We start from the raw sequence: 24,303 nt of genomic DNA on the forward strand, positions 1-24,303 counted from the left end.
TATTATACAAAGTGCCAGCTCGGTTTAGCATCAAATGATTTGTATATGTACACATTTATTGCTTTATTATCTTTACTTGAATTTGTGATATATAATATATTGTATAGTATTGTTTCATATGCAAATTTGAAACTGAAATCGTAAAGTTATAAACGGACGATTGCACTTTGTTTGGCACTTGCACCCGATACAATTTGTGTACTCAAAATGCAAGCAGATCTATGTAAATGTAATTCAATTTAATTGTGTGTACTAGTAGACTAGAAAGCAAGCTACTCCATAGCTGCCTGTCAAATGGTAGCAAAATGTTATTAAGTTCAATGGTGCGTATGAGTAATATTCAGCTTGACTCTAAAATGTAGTCGAGCAAAGGGCAGCTGTAACAGCATCCCTGAACTGGCAGCCGCTTTAAGCACATAAAACAACCAAAACGCCGCTTGTCGCTGTTTTGATTCCCCGCCGGCAGCGTCCCAGTCACTTGACAGTTTTGCAACGCGGCGCCCGAAAGGCTGCCATGGAAAATATACCATGCGACAGCAGGCAGAACAAAAAAGGCGTAGCAGCAGTAACAGCAGCTTTAAGCGGACAGTTGCTAAATTGGCAAGTTAACTAGGTAGCTGCTACACAGAGTCAAACAGGTCAGGCGTTGACCCCATTCGTGCTCAATACCCGCGGCCAATTCAGTAGTCAGGGAGCATCCACACGACGCGCATTTGGCATCGGCAAGTGCAAAGTGGCAATTCCGCTTCATACAATTGCCACACATCCCCGTCCATCTGCGCTGGCTGCTGTAATGCAATAAAGTCGTCCGGGACGTGCACTCTGGCAATTTGCATGCGTTAAAATGCAATTTGTGCGCGTTTCCTGGCCGCGGTTTGCCGCGCCACACCCCTTTGAGAATGGCGCTTTCGTCTGTTCGCCGTGGCCATGCGATATTTTAAGCTCTCCTCACCCGCGGCTCTGGCAAGCATTGTGCGTTGCGTGAGCGGGGCCGGGTGGCCGGTTAGCTCTGCGGGCGTGCCCGTTGATTGGCTCGGTCAGCAATCTGCAATGCGCTTTTGTGGCGCTCCATTTGTTGGCTTTAATTGCGCTTCGTTTGCGGCGGCCAGCAAGCGATTGGCCTTATTGTGGCTGAAATATGATGCGAAAGCGTAATCAACTCCAGAAGCTACTTAAATAGGCCGTAAGTCCCGCCATCATTCGGCGAGTTGGCTCTTTAACTGGGTCACAGCTGCTGCAGGCGTTCAGCCATTACTGCTGCTGCTGCTACTGTTGCTGCTGTGCCCAGCTCTTGCTTAGGGCCCAAACTGTGCTCTCGCGTTATGCAAGCAAATCCAGAGCGCAAACTGCGATGCCACAGCAGGAAATGGTGCCGCAGTCGAATGCACTTTAGTTACTCGCTTTGCCACCAGCATCCAGAGGCTACAGTTTAACCTCTTTGCCAGATTTTTGACTGTTTAAGTGGTGGGGCTTATTAAAGTCCATTTAATTACTGCGCTCGGCTGGCGCCTCGCTGCCTCTGACTCTCTGCAACTTGACCTTAATTCTGCCTCTCCTGCAGCTGCTCTCAACAAATGCTGCCAAATGCTCTGCACGTTTTGTTAAAAGTAAGAAAAAGGGAAAAAATGACCAGAAAAACAACATTTTTATACTCGTCATTTTGTTGCAACTGCAGCATGGCCACGCCCACACCCACGCCAACAACTATGCGCCCACCAGCAGCCACACTGTGGCAATCTGTCAAGCTTTAAATTGAATTTACGACTTTGTTTTCGTAGCGGGTTTATTTCTTATTCTTTTTACTTATTTTCTTGCGCTCGACGCTGCTCCACAAATTCTTTATTGTTTTCCTTATTCAGCAGCCAAGGATAACAAACAACAATACCGGGCGGCCCTAGCGGGGCGGCTCCTTCCAGGGAATGCACTGCGGCTGCACTGAGACTGCAACGCCATTTTGGCTGTCAGTTTTGGTTGCATTATGCAAATGTAATTTTTATTTAGTTATACGCATTTGTTGCTGATTTTCTTAGCTTGTCTCATGGGACTCTACATTTTATTGAAAACTGTTTTTAGACACCAAATTTCTGGTATATTTAGTTTACATTCTGGATCAGTATACTAAGCTGGTTCACTCTAACTATATATCATAGTTAACTATATAGTCTCATGTCCGTAAACTTAAATAGAGCATGGAAAATGGAGAAAAAGTTCCTGTCAAGAGCTAATAACATAAAGAGTATTATTAAATTATTATATTATTATTAGATTGGGACTAAAAGAGCATTGCATTTTCAAAGTCTCCAATTGAAGTCACATGGATATTGCGGACAATAGACAAAGGTCATCTAATAGTATCTGTTATTAAGTCCTGCTGACTTGAGCTCTCTTACAGCTATGCGAAATTATATCAAGCAGTAAACTAATTGGCAAAGATATAAATATGCACATGGAACGGAATCTAATCCTCTTACAAACGCTTACAAAGAACACAATATGGAAACGTTACACAGTCGTGTTTAATTAATTTTGCCTGACCGAATTTGTACTGTTTGTGTGTGTGTGTGTGTGGGTGAATACGTGTGTGTGCAGCTTATATGAGAGTTGTGCTTTGTGCATTTCAGTGTCCAGTATTAGATGCACTTCTGACCATCAGAATTCATAATTAATTGTCCGTATCCATGGAAATATTGCGTTGGACATAAGAGCAAAATGCTTGATATGATCATGTAATATCAAATGAAAATGCACTAAGATAACATTTAACATATTTAATTATATAAGCACAAATGTTTTAGCTAGCAACGAAAAGAAGAAACAGATATTTGAGCTGCAAATTATATCTATTTATTTATTATATAGAATTGATGAATCTGGCATTGAAATGAACTCATGCAACTAGTCTTATCTTTGAGCTCATTTAGTTTGTTATTGAACTGAAATCAAGCTGCAACTGCTACAGGCAATCCAAGTTAAGGAAGCAGTTGAAATGATGCCAAAGGATTCACTAATTTGCAGCTTTCATTTGCCCGCAGCTTCCAGTGGCATTGAGCTTCGCTGACTTTATCGATTTCAGATTAAATTTTACAACTAGTTTTGATTCGACCCTGCCATGAACTTATGAAATGGCTACGAGCTGCCCCGCCACGTGCTCCTCTATACTGTTCTATTCCATTTAGAAAGCCTCCATAATACAGCTTATATATAAACACGCTTTGGCGCTGAAATTGTTGTAAATTATGCAGCAACCGTTGCATGAATACCAATGACGCGGTCCGGAGATGCAATATTTTCGCTTTGTTTGCGGCATCAATAAGCTATGCGGCGCTTTGAATGATGCACAGCGTATTAAAACCCACAAATATTGCGAGTCCAGTGTATGTGCACAAATTTTGAACATATTGTGGCTGTGGCAAGCGAGAATCGCATGAGTTGTGGCAATTAGAGCAAACTGTATCTATTCGCAGGAGGAGGATTGTCAATGCCAGCCGAATCATTGACTGACTGACTGACTGGCTGACTGAACTGAATTGGAGCTGTGGTCCATAAAGTATGCACTGAGCTTTAAAAATACATTAGGCAGGCATGGCTGGAACTCAATTCAGCTGGCGTGTGTGTATGTGTGCACATAAAACGGGATCCTGATGCAGTGTGATTATCATCTATGTGTGGCCTAGCGGCTGTTTTGCGGCCTTTCTAATGGCCTGGGTGGGCCACATAAATTGCGCAATTTCGTGCACACAAATGGTAAATCAATTTCAATTGCATTCAAGCCAGACTTCTCTAAGCGGGATGTCCTGGCTACCACATTTCCTGCCAGGATCCCGCTCAGCATGACGCTGGCCCAACGTGCAAATCCATCAATATAAGTAGCATTTGACTTTGGATGCTGTGCTGAAAGTGCTAAACTTTTCACACAGCCAAAGCCGAGTGCCAAGAGAAGGAATTTGAATTGCCATTTGAATCTGGCGTCCAGGAAATTGCACTCTTCAGGCGCCGTCTGGCGTTGGAGTCATAATGCCAAATGTCGCCGGATGTCAAACAGGATGCCAAAGGGCTTGGCTAGTTTGATAACAAACTAAAACCACGTCAAAAGTTAAAGCCTCTCACTGAAGCATACTTTTCAGCGCCTCTTTGTTAAGCAGCAGCTCAGAGCCATTTCAGTGTGAACAATGGGCCCAAATCAGGGCTGTGCCAATGAATGTGTTGTGACACTTATAACGCCGTTGCATGAATAAGTTGTGTAATAATCAGGATTTAATTGTTAATTCAATTAGTGCAATGTTCACAAGTCAAATGGGACAGGCATACACGAGGTTATACATAATTTTACTGGCAAAAGAGCACAGAGAGTGAGCGAGAGAAACAATGAAAAATTACAGAAAGTGCAGCTTAAATATTTACTTTTGTAGCCATAAAAACATGACATGTCCTGCGGCAGAAATAAACATGCCACGTGGCAAGTGGCAGCATGGCAAATAGGCCAGCTGCACAGAGCAAAGGCAGCGCATATACCTTATATGGGGGCGTGCCACTGGCACGTTATGTTTATGTATCGTAAATGCATTTTCCGACAGTACACATCGAGCATACAGACGTGCAGCGTCAGAGCAGGTGCCAGAGCAATCGCACTGCAGTCATAAAACATTTTGAGCCAGCCACCGCAACAGAGAGACAGCAAATTGCAACAAATTGCAACATGGTAACAAAGGTAAACCAAAAGCGGCGCTAAAAAATAAACGGCCACAGCAAATGTGTTCACAAAATACGATTACTACATTCATTTCCAGCACAAAATTTATATTTATAAACATGGCCATGGCCTGGCACAACATGCAGAAACATGAGAAACGCCGATACGGTCAACGCTGTGGCTGTGGCTGGCGCTTGCTGCCATCTGATTGTGTTGTTTTATGCCATGCCCATGCATTGGGGAATTGTTGCCTCTGTGGCTGGCACAGATTAGGTCTAGTTTATGGCAGCTGAACTATGCACACGCTGCACGAGAGTTGGGAACGCATGCGAAATGCCAGAGGATGCAATGTGAAACAAACAGATTACATCAAACTCAAATCTGCTATCGGTCTCTAGCTCTATCTCCAACAATCTGTCTCTTTCTCACAAAGTGTTTCATTTACAAATTATTTAAAATAGTTTCTAAGTTCTATGTTTGCTTCGTAAGCCACAAAACGTTGACAATTTTTAAATTTAAATTCCATATCATAACATAAATAAAATTGTTTTCGATAACTCATCCATTTCCTTATTATCGATCAAATCCTATAATTTGATTTGGTATTTTTTAGGCCTAACTTTAATACCATAAAATACGAATATTTCTTATTTACTGCGTAGCAGATGCCTCATCTGAATGTCTGAAATAAAAGTTACTTAATAATTAATGTCCCATAGTAGCGCAGCCGACTAAAGCACACTTATTTGTAAATTTATGTTTTCCTAATTGTTTAATATAATTGATTCTCAATTTCAGTCGCATTAAAAAGGGCAATGGTGTGAAAAACTAATATAATTGAACAATTTATATTATAAATATCAGTAAGACATAGCTGCATATTAATCTATGATTATAGTTGATATTACAACTATATATACTATAAAAATATTAATAATTAAAATATTAAATAAAAAATAAAAAAGATTTTGTTGCTACATATTAAAGTAAACCGTATGTCAAGTAGGTAATTTCCAACGGCTCTCTGCCCAGCAGTAATGCAAGCATTGTTCGAGTCTCGCCCACGCACAGGTCGAAATTTAACAGAAGCTTATTAGCCATATTCAGAGATATTCGATGCACAAAAGACAGATGGACGGCATCACCTGCCGACACACCCAAACATAATAAGTTTGAATGCGTTGCATTAAAAGCTTTTAGTTGCGCCATAGCATGCAATGGACAATGGACAAAGGATAAAGGACAAAGGCAATGTGGTACGCCCCGTCAATGGCTTGCTAAGCGGTCTCGCCCCTAAATAATTGCAAACTTGCCACGCCCATGGCAACGCACACACGAACCTATTGGCAATGGCGTGCATCTATGGCGATTGAATAGTTCAATCAATTAGTTAATTGCAGAGCTGACCCAAAGTCTCTTCGACCGAATCCTGCAGCTCAAATCGTGGCACTTAGCAGCAATCAGCAATTAGTAGGACGATACCGGGAATCCATTAAAGGGCATGGCGGTTGCCTTGGCAAGCCGAAGAGCTGTAAATGGCCCCAGTTGACTTTTTACTATGTGGACTGCATAGTAGCTGGCGTTGAGTGGCGCACGTCTTAGCAGCACATTGAAAACTAGTTGCTCGGTGGTAAAAGTAAATCGGAGAGCTAAGCCAAAGCAGCGGAGGGAAACCATTGAAGGAAGCAAACAAACAAAAAAATTTGTCGCGCCAAACACAAAACTCAAATGAAGCAGCAGAAAATATGAAGTTTTCCTAGTTTTTGAACTCTCTCCCACCCACACAAACACAGAGTCATTTATACATGCACACGTATACGTATTTAAGGGTGTGTGCGAGAGCAAGCAAAAACTTTGCAAATTGCAGCTCATCGCTCTTTTGGGACGAGGCGGGACTGGGAGTCGGGGTGCGGTAATGGAAAATAAAAGCGTAGCAAAAATCATGCTTGTTTTTTTTTATTAGAAGCCATTCAAAGCCTGGCAGCCATGACTACCAAGCAAAAATGGCGGCAACAACCGGAAGTCGGCTGTTGGCTGTCGCTTGTCAGTCGTGTTGGCTGCCAGTTGTGGGCTGCCGCACGCCCCTTGTCGCCGTTGTCATTGCCTGATGAGAAATGACAGGCAATAACGCTGCCAGCTATACTCCATCTGCATTTATCATAACTTTAGTCCTTTATTTGCCTTGATGGCAGCCCTGCCACAGGTCGCATTTGTTGCGTTGTTGTATTGACTCAATGCGAATGCTTCGTTAGCCACGACGTCTAGTCTTTTGCATGGCGTTGCTTTGGTTTCGCATTTATAAATGCCCCCAGCCAGCAGTCGCTGCTTATGCCACCTGAGGATTAACGCTCAGCTTGTTGCTATATTTGAGCTGCAATGCTATGCCAGAGGGAGTCCTATAAAGTGCGTTTAAATCTAAATGTGTATTTCATTTAGACTAGCATCTACAGACAAGTCCAAGCTCGATAAGTATCGATTTTAAGTTATGTATTTCTCTGCTTGTGTTTGTATATCAGAATGAAATTAGAAACCTTGTAATGACAGCTGACTTGTTTTTATACTATTTGATTTATCTCCTCTTCCCTCTCACTTCTCGGCTCAATATTTCATTTACATATTCAAATAGATAATCAAATTTTATGCGTATGTAAATGATTTCAATAGATGTGATTATGGCCACGCATAATGCACTGATAAATTGGCAAATCCAATGCATTTGAGTAGCTTAATTGCATTTAGTTATTTGTCGCTGATTATTACGCATTTAACATAAAGCAGACAGCAACTCGAACCGAATACAATTGGCTTTATGTGTGGATAAATGTATGGACACATTTAATTAAATTCTGTTGGCTACCAAGGATGCGCTTTAATCAATCCGCATTGCAAATTAATTCGATTCGGCTTCGTTAATAATTAACAATTGTTTGTTTTCAAAATGAAAAAACTTTGAAGGTAATGTGACAAATGAAAAGCAATTACAATGCTTTTCACTCGGCTCAAATGGCATTCCAATGTACACAATAATTGATTACCATTTGAATTAATTAAGAGCGCAGCAGGCCACATAAGTGGGCGTAATTAGAGACTGTAATACATTTATTGAATATTTATTACGTCTCAGCTAACCCATGACATAGCTGCAAGTACTTTTAGTCTATGAGTTCAATCTATTTCGTGCAAAATCTCTGTTGTGTATAGCAAGACATCAAAATTTTATTAATATATATATATATAAGTTAACTTATAACACTTAGTTAGCTTATAACACTTAATATAAGGTATTATTCAACACTTATTATCGGGTGCTAGACAAGTTAAGGAACAGCCCTGGCAAGAGCAACTCTACTTACGCCGGTGAGGCTATGATTTGTAAAAATATAGATCAGTCTCGTGTTTTAACTCGTACTGATAGGACATGCTAAAAATTGGTGTCATATAAGTAAAACTAAAAATAGTGAATATAATAAGAAAAACCAATAAAATTAACTGTTTCGATTATTCAAAAAAGAACAATTAAAAGCAGGGTTAAAAAGCGTTCTTCCAGTAAACCGCTTAAATAAATATTCACTCCGTCATTTGCTCGTTAAATGGCTTATTTCATTGTCTGAGCCCGAGGCCAGCAATAAGAGGCACAGTCGCCTCTCAACCTAACTTTCAGTCACCACAGGACTGGAAATCATATAATTGGCGCCCAACGTGGGGCCGGACAGAACACTTATCGCATTAGTGCCAGAAAGAAGCTATACGCACAGGTCTCTCCGAGCAGCAACAGCAGCCAGTGCCAGCTGTTGATCCCTTCCAAGCACCGCCATATCCCACACAGCCATCGGCAGCGGCGGCAGCAGCAGCATTCGAGCAGCCTGCACCACCAGCCGTTCAAGAGGAACGCAAGAGCGGTGGTCTCTTCTCACTCACTAGTCTAGTGCCCACTGGCGTGTTACAGAATATTTCGGGTCTAGTGCAATCGGCCACAGGCAGAACCAACGAACCTGCGCCACCCCCACCAGCCAGCTACAATCCAGCTGATTCTGGTGGCTACTTTGACATAAGCACATCCGGCGCTGCCGTACCGCAGCCGCCTGCAAACTTTTTTACGCCTGCAGCTCCGCCTGCTGCTGCTGATTATTTTTCGCCCACTGTAGCACCACCCACTGTAGGTGGTTACATCAATCCTTCCGTAGTTGCTGCAGCTCCGTCTGTTGGTAACTTCTTTACGCCAGCACCAGCTGTTTCTGGGCAATCAACCGGTGTTCAGCCAACGCCAGCCGCGGTACCACCGACATTTACTCAGCCTGGGGCAACTGCTCCGCCAGCGACATACGCTCAGATTCCGACAGTCACCCAAGTAGCCACTGTCCCTCAGCCACTGACAGCTGCTCAAGCACCTGGTTTAATCGAGAGTACTCCAACGTTTGCACCGCCATCAGTGGCTGCAGCAACTCCCCCACCAGCGGCAGTAGCAGCACCACCACCAGCGGCAGGACCTGCACACTCCTCGTACCGCCTGCAGAAGGGTACCAGACTCTACAAGAGTCCACTGACAGCTCAGGAAACTGCAGTGCCCGCAACAGGCTTTGGCCAGCAAACAGCTTTAACAGCCACGCCCTTTGCACCCTTCGCAGCACCTGCTGCTATTTTTAATCCTTTTGGAGCACAGCCTACAGAAGTTGCCCTATTTACAGCGCCAGCTCCGTCAGCTGCACCAGCGCCAAGCCAGGAAGTTCCTCTGTTGCGGCTGCACCACCCCCAACTGGGCCAGCAACATCGCTGTTTACACCACAGGCATCGACGGGCCTCTTTCAGACTCACGAAGCAACTACATCGCTTTTTGCACCAGCACTATCCGATACACTTCAGGAGGTTCCTCTCTTTTCCAGTCCGACTAACGCAACACAAGGACTTACACCAGATACAAGCAACAACCTTTTTAAGTCACCGACTCAGAGGGAAGAGCTAAAGAGCTCTTCAAATCAAAATCAGGAGGTTACACTATTTGCACCACCGTCAACTGCACCTGTTTCGGAAGTTCCATTATTCCCAACATCACAGAGTTTGCCCATATTTTCACAAGGACCAGCAACAGCTCTATTCGCACCACAGTTGGATGCTAAGCCAGAACCACAGCAGGCAAATCTACAAGCGGAATCGTTGAGGAAATCCCCTTGTTCACGGCACCACCACCAACAGTAGAAGCAACAACTAACGAGTTCTTCGCGGCGGCAGAGCCAAGCGACTCTTCATCCATACTAGAACCAAGTCAAGAAATCCCCAAAACACCGCCAACTGCATTAATTCAAGAAGTTTCACAGCCACAGGTTGCTCCAACCGCTGTCCATCTCTGTCGGCACCTTCCACAGCTGCCGGCTCATCCTCATCCTCATCGGCAGCGGCGTCACGTCAACTGCAGCGGCCGGCATTGTCGGCAGTTGCCGCACGGCAACAGCAGCTACTGCTGAACGGCTCGCTGAAGAGCAAGACGAAGACATTTCCTGCGTATCGAGCATCGGTGCGCAGCGAGAGCGACGACAAGGAGTACAGGGCGCCTAGCAAAAAGTCGGCCGGTGTCGCAGTCGCTGGCAGCCAAGATCAGCGGCAAGAACTGTAACAATCTGCTGCACAACGCCGGCAATAAGCTAAGCGTGAGCAGCAACTCCTTCGGCCTATACGCAGCATCTGGCATCATCGCCCAAGAGCCCTGTCTCCAGCAACGGCCATCTGAACAAATACTGCCTGACGGACTTGACGCGCCGCAAGGCCGAATTCAATCGCCAGCTGAGCGCGCCGACAGACTACACACATCACTCGTCCAGTAACGGCTCATAGCATCGCTGGAGTGGTGGGACACAGTCATCACGGCCATCACGGGCACGTGCACGGCCAGTCATCGACGGCGCCAGCCACACTCAAGTCGCTGCAGCTGCACAACTTTGGTGTGCATCATCCGATGCCAAGGCTCACGTCCACGTCGGGCACCAACAGCTTCAACAGACGCCACATACGTAGGCGCAAGAGCAAGCTTAGTAAGCGCCTGCTGAACGGCGATAGCGAAGAATCAGTACGCTGCTCATACTGCTCCGTATTGAATGTGAATGAGAACGACTTGCGGATTTCATTCGAGAACACCTGCACCGACTCGCTGGTCACCGCTGCTAATATGCGACCAAGGAACCGAAATGGTGCACTTTGATGATGTGTCGTTGTACGGCACTCCGAAAGAGGAGCCATATGCTGTGCTTTAATCTGCATTGGCCTCACTCTTTGGTGGATCATCGACGCAAAGAAGTCCGCGAAGCACTTGCGAGGAGTCGTCGCTGGAATTGGGTCGGTCGAGGACGACCTTACACTTGAGGGGGGGGGTAGTTAACTTATAACACTTAGTTAGCTTATAACACTTAATATAAGGTATTATTCAACACTTATTATCGGGTGCTAGACAAGTTAAGGAACAGCCCTGGCAAGAGCAACTCTACTTACGCCGGTGAGGCTATGATTTGTAAAAATATAGATCAGTCTCGTGTTTTAACTCGTACTGATAGGACATGCTAAAAATTGGTGTCATATAAGTAAAACTAAAAATAGTGAATATAATAAGAAAAACCAATAAAATTAACTGTTTCGATTATTCAAAAAAGAACAATTAAAAGCAGGGTTAAAAAGCGTTCTTCCAGTAAACCGCTTAAATAAATATTCACTCCGTCATTTGCTCGTTAAATGGCTTATTTCATTGTCTGAGCCCGAGGCCAGCAATAAGAGGCACAGTCGCCTCTCAACCTAACTTTCAGTCACCACAGGACTGGAAAACATATAATTTATATGTATATATGTTCTATATTTACCTAACAGAAATATTTCTAGTAACACCTATGCAAAGTAAATTTAGAAAACATATTTATAAATATAATACATTTTGATAACAGCAAAAAAATATGTATGCGGAGCAGCTGAATTACAAATTTGATGAGAACTTGTCAATTAAAAAATTCCATTTAAATATATAAATGTAGTTGAACCAAAGTTTCGTAACTTTAGTTTCGGTAAATAATAAATAAAAGTTTATTATTATTATTAAATTAAATCTGCATTCCCTTAACCTTTTTAATTGGCTTTGATAAAATAAATACAACAATTTCTAAATCTATATATATCTATAGCTATATACATATGTATATGAAACTATATATACACATATGTATGTATGTATGTACATTGCCAATTCAGTATAAGTGTCTTGAGTATTGCTGAAGCACTTGCCAAGAGGAAATGTAATATATTTAAACATTTCTTTAACTATAATCTATTATATTCTATGTGAGACATCAAAGTGGCATATAAACTCTAATAGAATTTATATTCATCAATAATAAAATCTTGGGTTATTGCAGCACACGAAATTCAATATTTAGATGAGCATTGAGCATCTAGGCAAAACGAATGAATAAAAGGATACGTGCCCAGCCCTATTATGGAAACGCACGCCTTGGAGCGTGTCCTCGGGCTATTTGCTTTCTGCATGGAAGGTATTGTCACATAGATAATGGAAAATAGGAATGGTGAAGAGATTGAAATGTTTGCCACAGATGTTGAACAATGCTCAGGCATAGTAAGTGCTGTTGCATGGCATACATTAAGAGAACTGTACGTTGATAAAACGCAATGGAAGCGTACATTAGAAAAAGTTAATGCGAATTTCAATTGCTTTATATATATTATATTGCTTTATAAAGGTATGTGCTGGTATATGGTATGTTTATATGCAAGACTTCAGACAAGAAATTGTGTCAACATCCGTCGAGCTGGACTGGATAATTGTAACAAAACACAACAAATATGCAGAATTATATCACAACAATTACATAAAATGTCCAAGCATATATGTGCAAGTATATACATGTATATGTGTATGTATGTATGTATGTACAGAAACCTACTCGACTTGTTGATGATATCCGTTTGTGTTTGTATTTGTTTGTCATTTGAAATGTAGACATGTGTTGCTGGCACAGTCGCTGCCATTAAAATCCTTGCAACATTGTTAATGAACTTTTAATGACTTTTTGCGATGGCACAAAAATATATGTATGTATTCCCAGGAGATACATATGTACAGCAAGTACAAACAGAACTAAACTGAAGTCTACGAGCTGTACAAATCTCGGCGTTTCAGTTTTGTTTCGAGCAACTTTTGTGTACAGCAATTTGCGCCCATTGAAATAAGCGTGAAATCTGACACAAGCACACAGTCACACAAACACACACACACTTTTACATTGCAAACAAACACGAGCAAACACACACGAATGCACTGGCAGTTGCCAGCTGCCAAGCCTGTTTGGGAGTTACTAAGCACGCCAGCAACATCAACAGCTCTCGTATCAGCATCAGCATCTGCATCAGCAGCAGCAGCAATAACGACAGCAACTTGTTTACATGCCACACGTTCAAACTAGATGGGCATTTATACATAAGTATGTGTGTGTGTGTGTGCAACGCAGATTAGGAATCCAAGTGGAAAGTAGAATATAAATTAAGCACTAAGCCAAAGCGTTAGCTCACTGCCAAATCGTGCAACCGACACGAATCACGCACAGAGCGGCCAGGAATACCCTATGCATAGATTAGCAGGGCAATTGTAAACAACCGCCGCTGATAAGCATCGAGAAAAACTATAAACCAACAAGCAATAAAGCGAATAAAGTCAAAGCTGATAAACAGTGGAAACCTCAACAACGAGATAATATCGTCAGGCAATCGGCGCTGAGGCATATTTAAACGAGCTGTGCACGCCGACGGCCACAGAAGCCGACGATCGCTGCCAGTGTTGGGAAGGTATTTAACGAAGCTCTAGACAGCTGATCCGCCTGCGGGGAAGCAGCTGTTTGCATATAAAATCGCACATTTTTAGATTGACATTCCATTAAAATGTATATGTATAGACAAATCTATTAATGCACGCATATTATAGCAACGGAATCTGATCAAGATGAGCAAGACTGAGTGGGAAAGCAATGAGGAAATTAAAATTTTCCGCGAATATCTGCGCATTCCAACGGTGCATCCAAACGTAGATTACAGTAAGTTTTGCGAGACTCTTGCTCATATCTATATTAACAGTAGATAAGCAAGTCGTTTAAGCAATTCATTCCATAAAGATTAACTGTCTGCGTTTTACAGCCGCCTGTGTTGAATTCTTGAAGCGTCAGGCAGCCAGCCTGGGCCTGCCTGCGGATGTCATCTATCCCGTCAATGAAGCCAATCCTGTTGTGGTAATGAAATGGCTTGGCAAGCAGCCTGAACTGCCTTCAATCATTCTGAACTCTCACACGGATGTCGTGCCCGTTTTTGCTGATAAATGGACCCACGGGCCATTCAGTGCCGATTTGGATGATGAAGGTCGCATTTTTGCTCGTGGTTCGCAGGACATGAAGTGCGTTGGAACTCAGTATCTGGGTGCCGTTCGTGCCCTCAAGGCTAGTGGCTTCCAGCCAAAGCGTACTGTCTATCTCACCTATGTGCCTGATGAAGAGGTTGGAGGTCATCTGGGCATGCGTGAGTTGGTGAATAGCGATTACTTCAAAAAGCTAAACGTGGGCTTCAGCTTCGACGAAGGCATTTCCAGTGAAGATGAAACATACGCCGTGTACTATGCAGAGCGAACCTTATGGCGTAAGTCATAGACAGATTTCCACAAAGTCCACATTACATATATCAAATTTCAGATCTGAAGTTTAAGATCAGTGGAACTGCTGGGCACGGCTCTCTGCTGCTACCCAACACCGCTGGCCAGAAGCTAAATTACATTGTGAACAAGATGATGGACTTCCGCGAATCGCAAGTCAAACGGCTCAAGGATGACTCCAGCATTGACATTGGAGATGTCACCACCGTCAATCTAACAAAACTAAATGGTGGTGTCCAAAGCAATGTAGTGCCGCCGTTGCTGGAAGCGGTCTTTGACATTCGAATCGCCATAACAGTGGATGTTGTTGAGCTCGAGAAGCAAATTCGCGATTGGTGCGAAGAGGCTGGAGGCGGCATTGAGCTGTATTTCGAGATGAAAAATCCCTTTGTCCAACCCACCAAGATAGACGATTCGAATTTATACTGGGTGGCTTTTAAGAAGGCCTTAGACGATCTGTGAGTGTGATTTCAATCTTGAAAATCTGATTATAAAATGATTTTTGCTTCCGCAGTGGCATGAAGACTCGATACCGTGTTTTCCCGGGCGCCACCGATAGCCGCTATGTCCGACACGTTGGTATTCCGGCCCTGGGTTTCTCGCCAATTAACAAGACCCCCTTACTGTTGCACGATCACGATGAATATTTGCGTGCGGATACCTATCTGAACGGCATTGAGGTTTACAAAAAACTCATAACAGCTGTTGCCAATGTCTAAATAAACACCAAATGCGGCCCACTAATATTTCATTCCAATTATATGCAATGAATAATAACACAATAAACTGTGATTTTCCAGTTTGTTTGGACTTAAAGGCTCTACAGCCATTTAGAAATGATTTGAATTGTATTTACATGGAAATTGCATTACATTTTTCTACATATTAAATGAAATTATCAAACATATTTATTTCACTCATAAAGTGGCACGTTAATAATTACTGTGAATATGTATGCAGCATGCGCACTGGAGCAGGAACTGTGCAAATCACAGATTCATATTTCCTTACATATGATGCTAGGATGCCATTTTCCTTTTTCTTTTTTACTCAATAATTCATGGAATTAATAAATGCAACATTTCGCTGTAATGTATTATGCCTGAGGGGATGTTATAGTCCTTAATCTGAGTCTTGCTGTGCGTCCATGTGTCCATATCAATTTCACCGCAAGCAAGAGATTCGACATATTGAATATATAGTGTTTTTTTAATACGCTAATTAAAGAATACTGAAATCGGAAAACACATCTTCCACAGTTATTGATCCAGGCTCGCCAACTTGGCACTGTTCACCTTCTGTGAACTCTCTCAATTTTTGATAAATATAAGCAATCGATAACCTAAATTTTACTTATTTAAAATTAGCTAAAGATTCTTAAATAATAAGAAATTTTCTAACATAAAGAAGGCTCCCAACTAAATATCCATCAAACCAATTGATTCAAAATGATTCATTTTGATAGATCAGCGGAGCTAGCCGAAAACTAAAGTAATATTTATCTGCATCTCTATTTTTTTATATGCTAAAAGGCTGCAACTACGAAACTTGGAATTGAAATATAAGTTTTTAAGTTATACAAACGAAATATATATGTTCCCTTTTAAGTCACTTGGTGTTTTGTTTTCGTAACCAATGCAGAAAGAAAATGTGAAAATTAAAATTAGTTTTAATAAAAAAAAACCACAAAGTAGTTGTAGATAACAAGGTAAACCGCGCGTTTTAGGCGTAAGTTGATAAGGCTCGTAGCTTCAAGGCAATTATGACGACTTTGACAATGAATGGACTTATGTATTTAAAGGGAGCGTGAAGTGTGACTATTAAAATAAATGTAAATTAACCTCGCCAGACAGCGACAGTGTAACAATTTCAAAATGAGTAAGGAGCAGTGGGAAAACGATGAAGAAATTAAAATATTCCGTGAATATTTGCGCATTCCATCGGTGCATCCAAATGTGGATTACAGTGAGTATTCGATATAAAGGAATCTTTAAGTATGTTGTTGATATCGCATCATTTTTCGGTATGCAGCCCCTTGTGTGGAGTTCTTAAAGCGTCAAGCAGCGAGTCTTGAGCTGCCTGTGGAGGTTGTTTTGGCCGGATTGAACCCGGTTGTTGTTATAAAGTGGCTAGGCAAACAGCCTGAACTGCCATCCATTGTACTAAATTCTCACATGGATGTTGTTCCGGTGTTCCGGGACAAGTGGACCCATGAACCGTTTAATGCCGATCTGGATGACGAAGGTCGCATTTACGGTCGTGGAGCCCAGGATATGAAGAGTGTGGCAACTCAGTATCTTGGGGCCATTCGGTCTCTGAAAGCCAGCGGCTATCAGCCAAAGCGAACTGTTTATCTCACCTTTGTACCTAATGAAGAGGCTGGCGTTGTTGCAGGAATGTCTTATCTGGTCAAGAGTGATTACTTCAAGAAACTCAATGTGGGATTCAGCTTTGACGAAGGCATGGCCAGCGAGGACGAGTCTTATGCAGTGTTTTATGCAGAGCGAACTATATGGCGTAAGTCGCATGCAAATTTCTTTGAGATTCTTACGAATTGCATTCTTTCAGACTTAAGGCTTAAGATCAGTGGAACTTCTGGTCATGGTTCACTTCTTCTACACAAGACCGCTGGCCAGAAGTTCAGCTACATTTTGGGAAAAATCATGGAATTCCGTGATACAGAAGTGAAAAGACTCAACCGTAACTCCACCATTGACATAGGAGATGTCACCACCATGAACCTAACCCAACTGAATGGTGGAGTCCAAAGCAATGTAGTGCCGCCATTGCTGGAAGCTGTCTTTGATATTCGAATTGCGATAACAGTGGATATTGTTGAGCTCGAAAAGCAAATTCGCGATTGGTGCGAAGAGGCTGGCGGCGGCATTGAGCTGGTGTTTGAGTGGAAGGAACCCTTTGTAGCTCCCACAAAGATCGATGCATCGAATCCCTACTGGCTGGCGTTTAAGCAGGCTTTAGACGAGCTGTAAGTTAGAAGGAAGCAATTCGCCTCAGTTCTTAGCTTATTTAATTGGTTACAGAGGTGTAAAAAGCCGTCAACGCGTGTTTCCTGGCGCAACCGACAGCCGCTTCCTGCGACAAGCTGGTGTCCCGGCATTGGGCTTCTCGCCAATCAATAATACGCCCATCTTACTGCACGACCACAACGAGTACTTGCGAGCAGACACCTATCTGCGCGGCATTGAAATGTATAAGAAACTAATTGCTGCTGTGGCCAATGCTTAGCACATTTAACTTAATTAATTCTGATTCCAATATTTTGATCGATTTGCAATTTAACAATAAACGTACTTGAGCTCAAGTAACAAGTGAAACCTTTGATAATGGGCTAATTTTCAATCACACCTACTTTGCTGATAAAAGGCAAATCACTCAAATTTATTATAATGGCAAATGTAGCTGATAAAACGAACCTTATGTATAGATATAGATATGTACACATATATATACTGAGCTTTGCTACCTAACCAGTAGCTGTCGCCAGACACTGTTCATATGAAGCACGTACTTTCGGCTGAAACATGTTGACCAAGCGACAAAGTGACTAAATAGTCATTCTTCAGAAGTGCAAAGGTGACCCATAATTAATGTTTAGAATTCGCATTACTCAACCGACTCAAGATTAACAGTTAATTTAATTTAGTATAATCAAATGACAAAATGTTTCGCAGTCATTGGCTGATGAGTTTACTGAGTCAGCTACAAAGACAGGAACTTGGACATGCTTCGCAGCGAAGCTAAAGTTTAAAGTTTTATAAATATGTTTTATATATTAGTAAAATTAATAAAAATATATGATACTTCAAGTATGTTACCATCGCTGTGTAAAAACCAAAATGTTTCAAGCTGTCAACCTTGATCTTGATAGAAGTTATATGAGTAGTACTACATTATAATTTAATTGTTTCCGTAACAAAGCCCTGAGATATAATTATTATGATAATAAAAACAATGGAACTACTGATAACAAGTTAAGCCGCAAATTTCGGCACCAAGAAGATAAGAAGTAACCGCACTTTCTATAGCAACATTTTCCCCAATTCTGGGTATATAAAAGAAAAGCGAAATCAATTTGAAATTAAATCAGACCTGAACCTCAGCCAACACACAAGATGAGTAAAGCTCAGTGGGAAAATAATGAAGAAATAAAAATCTTCCGTGAATATCTGCGCATTCCTTCGATCCATCCGAATGTGGACTACAGTGAGTGACAGAGATCAAAGCATATTTTTTATAAATTAATTCTTAGCGACAAAACTGAACTTTAGTACAGTGGACAGCAGCAGACAGTAAGATATTTTGATTTTACGACGGGTTCATTCGTCTAATCTGCAAACTTTGCACTGACTTTTACTACCTACATATAGCTATGTCTATAGATACACATATGTATCTATATAACATTTGATATGCAGTAGACTTGTGCTAGCCTCGTTAGAATGCTTTGGTCTCTTACGCTTTTTTACAAGCCGCACACTCTTCAAGCCATGGCCAAGAGATAAGCAAGCAGGCTTAACGAGCTCTGATAAAAAACGCCTTAAATAGACACGCTGATAAGAAGTTGAAAAGGTATTTGTGATGTCTGATGCCTGATAAGAAACGACAAGTTTGTCTTCTATATTCGTGTACTCCAATCAGTCTTAATTAATTAATTTATAACAACTTATTTATCTAGTTTTCTAATGGGCAAACGAACTCGAAATTGTGAGTCTACTTGTGTCTTAATCAATTTGTTTCATATAGATTTGGGCGTTAAGGCAATCCACTGTATTATCAGTTGAATTGCCTAAGCACCACTTAACGTAATTTTCTAATGAGACGTCTACTTTACTTTATAGTGTTTGAAGTATGGTTAATAAATTTCTTTCAATTGTTGTTAGTGCTTAGACTGCAAACAAAACACGTCGATAACAGGCTCATTTGCAACCAAATTAATCACCTTGATAAGCAGCATATCAGTCAAATTTATGGAACAAACACCGAATGCCATAAACCCGATAACACATTAGCAGCAAATGTACGTGTTCTTTGCCAACAAAGTAGATGTTGATACCTCAAAAGAGCATTAGCAGGGAAGATCGCAACAGTCATTGAGTTTCTCTAAGCGCAGCAGCTTGTGGCACTTCCTGAGATACCAAAAATACAATGAGCAAAGCTGAGTGGGAAAACAATGAAGAAATCAAAATCTTCCAAGAATATTTGCGAATTCCTTCCATACACCCAAATGTAGACTACAGTAAGTTATAAGGATATGCCCTTGGGTACATATAGATCTTAATCATGAGTAGTTATATCTGAGCTTGTGCCATGAAATTAACTGTCTGCCTTCAATAGCCGGATGCGTGGAGTTTATAAAGCGTCAGGCAGCCAGCCTTGATCTGCCAGTGGATGTCGTGTATCCTGTCAACAATGCGAATCCCGTCGTCATTGTGAAGTGGTTGGGTAGCCAGCCAGATCTACCTTCAATCATGCTCAACTCGCATATGGACGTGGTGCCTGTGTTCCCCGAACATTGGACACACGGGCCGTTTAGCGCCGATCTGGACGACGAGGGTCGAATTTTCGCACGTGGCACACAGGACACAAAGGGCATAGGCACGCAATATCTCGGCGCCATTCGAGTGCTCAAGGCCAAGGGCTACCAGCCGAAGCGAACCATCTATGTGACCTTTGTGCCCGATGAAGAGCTCGGCGGCTTTCTAGGCATGCAAGGATTCGTTAAGGGATCCCGCTTCAAGGAACTCAACGTGGGCTTCAGCTTGGATGAGGGCTGCTCCAATTTAAGCGACTCTTATTTTATATTCTATGCAGAGCGCACGACGTGGCGTATGTCAAGATAACCAAATGATAAACAAGTCTTTGACCAGTGACTTCTTACAGAGATTCGATTCAAGGCTAGCGGCACGACAGGACATGGTTCCCAGCTCCTGCCGAACACTGCCGCCGAGAAGCTTCATTACGTTGTGACGAAGCTGCTGGAATTCCGCACGACTCAGGTTAAGAGGCTTAAAGACGACACGAATCTCCTCCCTGGCGATGTGACTGCCGTGAATCTGACCATATTGAGCGGTGGCGTCCAAAACAATGTGCTCCCTCCTCTGCTAGAGGCAGTGTTTGACATTCGCATTGCTATCGACGTTGATCTGGTTGCCTTCGAGAAACAGATACGTGACTGGTGCACACAGGCAGGTAGCGGCATCGAGTTCGAGTTTGAGCGAAAAGATGAATCTTCGCCAGCCACTAAGATGGACGCCTCGAACCCATTCTGGACAGCCTTTGAAAACTCACTGACTGAACAGTTAGTACGCCCGCACGCAGGGTATATGTAATCGGACTCACAAACTTCCACTTTTTCCACAGAAACTTGAAGTACACGCCCATTGTGTGCCCTGGATGCACGGACAGCCGCTTCTTGAGGCCATTGGGAGTGTCGGCTTTGGGCTTCTCACCGATGAAGAACATGCCCACCCTACCGCACGCTCACGATGAGTTCACGCGCGCAGACATCTATCTGCATGGAATCGAGGTTTACACGAAGATCATTCCGGCCATTGCCAGTGTCTAAAGCATAATTAATCGGGTATGAGATCTATGTTAATTTCGCAATCAATAAAGTACAGCAAATAATAATCAATCAAACGACGTGATTATGTGTAATAAATTGATAAGCAAATCTGACTTCTGGCTGAGGGTGATTTGGCTTTTCCAACTGTTCAAAATAGTTATAAATAAATAATAATAAAATAACAAACACATTACAGATATGCAAATGAAATTCAAATTATTTGTCGATTCGTTAAATATTCTTGCTGCTTTGCATATGCTAATTAAACACATTCACACCGGAAGTGACTAAATTATTTACTTAATTTTAATAAATTGCATACTCCAATATGTTATATGAGCCATGCCCGACAACAGCAATGAGCAAAAAAAAGTGTCGGGCAAAGGTCATTCGAAAAATCCACATTTAACTGATAGCAATTGGTGACTTAGTTGTAAATATGATAAAAGTAGACACATTGTTAATGAAAAAGCTTTATAATGGATGGCGGCATTTCGTATATAAGCACTGAGTCGATAAGACTGCCAAACAGTCGTCGGCCAACACTGAAAGCGTTCACTGCTCTTATTATTGGTGCTAGCATCTCTGAGCATCCGAAGTATTTATAGTGAAATCATATATATATATATAGAAGCACATATTTGCAGAATTAATTGTTTAGATTATTGCCAAACAAACGTCTTAACAAAGCAGCTAAACAAAATGAGCAAAGCTGAGTGGGAAAATAATGAGGAAATTCAAATATTCCGTGAATATCTACGTATACCCACGGTACACCCAAATATAGATTACAGTAAGTTTATAAGATTGTGTAGATCTGCGATAAGCCGATTTATCAGAGCAGCGGCATCGTAAAAATGCTTCGAGTCAGATTACTTTAAACCGAACAACTTACAGCCGACTGCGTGGCGTTCCTGAAACGTCAGGCTGCCAGCCTGGATCTGCCTGTGGATGTCGTTTATCCTGTTAACGAAGAGAATCCCGTTGTGATAATGAAATGGGTGGGCACACAGCCAGAGCTGCCTTCCATCATCTTGAACTCGCACACAGATGTTGTGCCCGTGTTTCCGGAGAAGTGGTCTCATGATCCTTTCAGTGCTGATATCGATGACGAAGGTCGCATTTATGCGCGAGGCTCGCAGGACATGAAGTGTGTTGGCACTCAATATCTGGCAGCCATTCGCGCACTCAAGGCCAAGGGCTACCAGCCGAAGCGTACTTTCTACTTGACCTTTGTGCCCGATGAGGAGAATGGCGGATTTTTTGGCATGCGCGAATTTATTAAGGGCGATTACTTCAAGTCTCTGAACGTGGGCCTCAGCTTAGACGAGGGCTCTTCCACTTTGGATGATTCCTATTACGTTTACTACGCAGAGCGTACCGGATGGCGTACGTGTACATGATGCAATACTCCCTGTATATATTAAAGATTATTTTTTGCAGAGATTAGATTTAAGATCAGCGGACAAGCTGGCCATGGTTCCATATTGTTGCCCAACACCGCCGGCGAAAAGCTCAACTATATTGTGGGCAAAATGATGGGATTCCGTGCGTCCCAGGTCCAGAAGCTGAAAGATGATCCAAAACTTTTCTTCGGCGACGTGACCACTGTGAATCTAACAGTAGTGACAGGTGGCGTGCAACGCAATGTGGTTCCTCCCATGCTCGAGGTGGTCTTCGATTTACGCATTGCTATCGACGTCGATCTGGTTGCCTTCGAGAAGCAGATAAACGACTGGTGCGAAGAGGCAGGTGGTGGCATTGAGATCATATTCGAGCAGCAAGACGAATACGTGCCTCCAACCAAGGTAGACGACTCGAATCCCTTCTGGACAGCATTCGAGAATTCCTTAAAGGAACTGTAAGTATTAGTTAATGTTCATTTCCTTCCCCTCCCTCACGTATCCCATATCGAACAGCGACGTCAAATACCATACATATGTCTGTCCCGGCAATACGGACAGCCGATTTCTGCGTTCTCAAGGAATTCCCGCCTTCGGTTTCTCGCCCATGAAAAATACCCCCATTTTGCTCCATGATCACGATGAGTACTTGGGCGCAGATACGTATTTGGAAGGCATTAAGGTTTATACAAAGATCTTGGCAGCTGTCGGCAATGTTTAAGGCCATTCAATACATTCTTTTAAATTTTATTTACAATAAAAAATATTTATATATAACTCGAAAGAAAAAAATATGTTCCGTTTTATTGATCCAAATTATTAACAAATATTTTCGTGCTAAATAAATTTGAGTAATAAAAAAAAAGCCAAAAAAAAATAGTGAAGAATTTTTTGAATCATGCTCGCTCGACTATTGAATATTATTTTTTCTGTTGAGTCATTCGGTAATTATGGTGTGTTCATTTAGCCCTTATCAGTTTATCAATTGATATAAGCAGAAAAAAATACCACTGAGCTATGTATAGGTATTTGGGCAAACACACATGATTGTAACAACATCTGGGCTACCGCTCGCCGCAAGCAAAACAATAATATATTGAGTTACTTAATTTTTGGAGGACATGACGCATACGCCGCATTGTGCACAATAGAATGCTGACAGCGATTTGACAGCAGATTTTGTGCAGAACTCACCTAGCGACTGCTTCTTGGGCATTTTGTACATAAGCCAGCGGAATAAATGTTAAGGCAGAGCCGCAAAAATAAAGAAGAAAAGTCGCATGTCAGTGACAGGAAATTGTCAGCAGAGTTGAGCAACGTTTGGAATGTCTGGCATGTGACTATGCAAGGACATAAATTATGTTGTTACCCTCAAGGAATAATGGACGCATACCCAAGCCCACACACCCACACAAACATACACACGCAGCACACCATCAGCTGATGGCTTTGTCCAGGGCAGCCAGGGCGCCGCATGCCTGCCGATTAGACACGTTAATGCATGTGTCAGCCGATGAAATATGCATTGATACTTCACGAATGCTGCGTGGGAGGGTCATGGCAACTGATCGGCCGCTGTTGCCAGTTTCGTGGCAGACAATTATGACAATTTATGCGGCAAATGTGACGGTGGGCCATGGGTCCCCATTAAATCTAAGGGCCAGGTGTGGCTTGCATTGCAAATGTATTCCACGCAATTAGCATTGACCATTACGGCGCAGCGTAAGCTTGGCCTAATGACTGCAGGGCCAGGCCTTTAACGTGCTCGTTACCGTTGCCAAACTTAATGCATATCATTTTTACTTTTAATGAGCTGGCAGCAGTTGCTGTCTCCAAACTAACGCCACCTGCCCAACGAGTTTTTTTCTTTTTTGCTTTTTTTGCCTGCTTCACAGCCAAGTGCACTCAATGCTGCAAGTTTTTTTTTGCGGCCAAGTTTGGTGCA

General features: G+C 42.3%; 5 protein-coding genes across 10 annotated transcripts in view; 4 read left to right on the top strand and 1 right to left on the bottom strand.

Moving 5' to 3' along the window:
* Positions 1-24,303, bottom strand: part of LOC111599610 (proteoglycan Cow) — a 46,330-nt gene that overhangs the window by 10,546 nt on the left and 11,481 nt on the right. The window contains exon 1 of one of the 3 annotated variants that reach the window (XM_030224972.1): positions 12,622-12,687. The exons of the other annotated variants lie outside the window; for them this stretch is intronic. Within the exon in view, the coding sequence (XP_030080832.1) occupies positions 12,622-12,681 (60 nt within the window). The 5' untranslated portion in view covers positions 12,682-12,687. Of the gene's footprint in view, positions 1-12,621; positions 12,688-24,303 lie in introns of those variants that run through there. 3 annotated transcript variants of the gene reach the window in all.
* Positions 13,437-15,202, top strand: LOC111599611 (aminoacylase-1-like). Of its 3 annotated transcripts, none has more exons than XM_023315300.2 (5): positions 13,437-13,519; positions 13,656-13,764; positions 13,865-14,356; positions 14,410-14,827; positions 14,884-15,202. In XM_023315300.2, the coding sequence occupies exons 2-5, from the start codon at positions 13,674-13,676 to the stop codon at positions 15,086-15,088; spliced, it is 1,206 nt and encodes a 401-aa protein (XP_023171068.2). In that variant the 5' UTR covers positions 13,437-13,519; positions 13,656-13,673; the 3' UTR covers positions 15,089-15,202. The 3 variants fall into 3 exon arrangements, with proteins under 3 accessions (XP_023171068.2, XP_023171069.2, XP_023171067.2); XM_023315301.2 differs by having other exon boundaries at positions 13,449-13,519; positions 13,627-13,764; XM_023315299.2 differs by lacking the exon at positions 13,437-13,519 and having other exon boundaries at positions 13,558-13,764.
* On the top strand, positions 16,028-17,632 carry LOC111599614 (aminoacylase-1-like). The gene is made up of 4 exons (XM_023315305.2): positions 16,028-16,334; positions 16,401-16,886; positions 16,938-17,355; positions 17,411-17,632. Exons 1-4 carry the CDS (start codon positions 16,244-16,246, stop codon positions 17,613-17,615), a joined length of 1,200 nt encoding a protein of 399 aa, XP_023171073.2. The 5' UTR covers positions 16,028-16,243; the 3' UTR covers positions 17,616-17,632.
* LOC111599619 (aminoacylase-1-like) lies at positions 18,582-21,005 on the top strand. The gene is made up of 4 exons (XM_023315311.2): positions 18,582-18,593; positions 19,679-20,216; positions 20,271-20,688; positions 20,751-21,005. Exons 1-4 carry the CDS (start codon positions 18,582-18,584, stop codon positions 20,953-20,955), a joined length of 1,173 nt encoding a protein of 390 aa, XP_023171079.2. The 3' UTR covers positions 20,956-21,005.
* LOC111599613 (aminoacylase-1-like) lies at positions 21,322-23,157 on the top strand. 2 transcript variants are annotated; one of them, XM_023315303.2, is made up of 5 exons: positions 21,322-21,553; positions 21,617-21,748; positions 21,853-22,344; positions 22,399-22,816; positions 22,875-23,157. In XM_023315303.2, exons 2-5 carry the CDS (start codon positions 21,658-21,660, stop codon positions 23,077-23,079), a joined length of 1,206 nt encoding a protein of 401 aa, XP_023171071.2. In that variant the 5' UTR covers positions 21,322-21,553; positions 21,617-21,657; the 3' UTR covers positions 23,080-23,157. The 2 variants fall into 2 exon arrangements, with proteins under 2 accessions (XP_023171071.2, XP_023171070.2); XM_023315302.2 differs by having other exon boundaries at positions 21,322-21,748.

The sequence above is a fragment of the Drosophila hydei genome, unplaced genomic scaffold (assembly GCF_003285905.1).
Source record: "Drosophila hydei strain 15085-1641.00,03,60 unplaced genomic scaffold, DhydRS2 tig00008121-arrow-pilon, whole genome shotgun sequence".
In the NCBI taxonomy this organism is placed as follows: Eukaryota; Metazoa; Arthropoda; class Insecta; order Diptera; family Drosophilidae; genus Drosophila; species Drosophila hydei.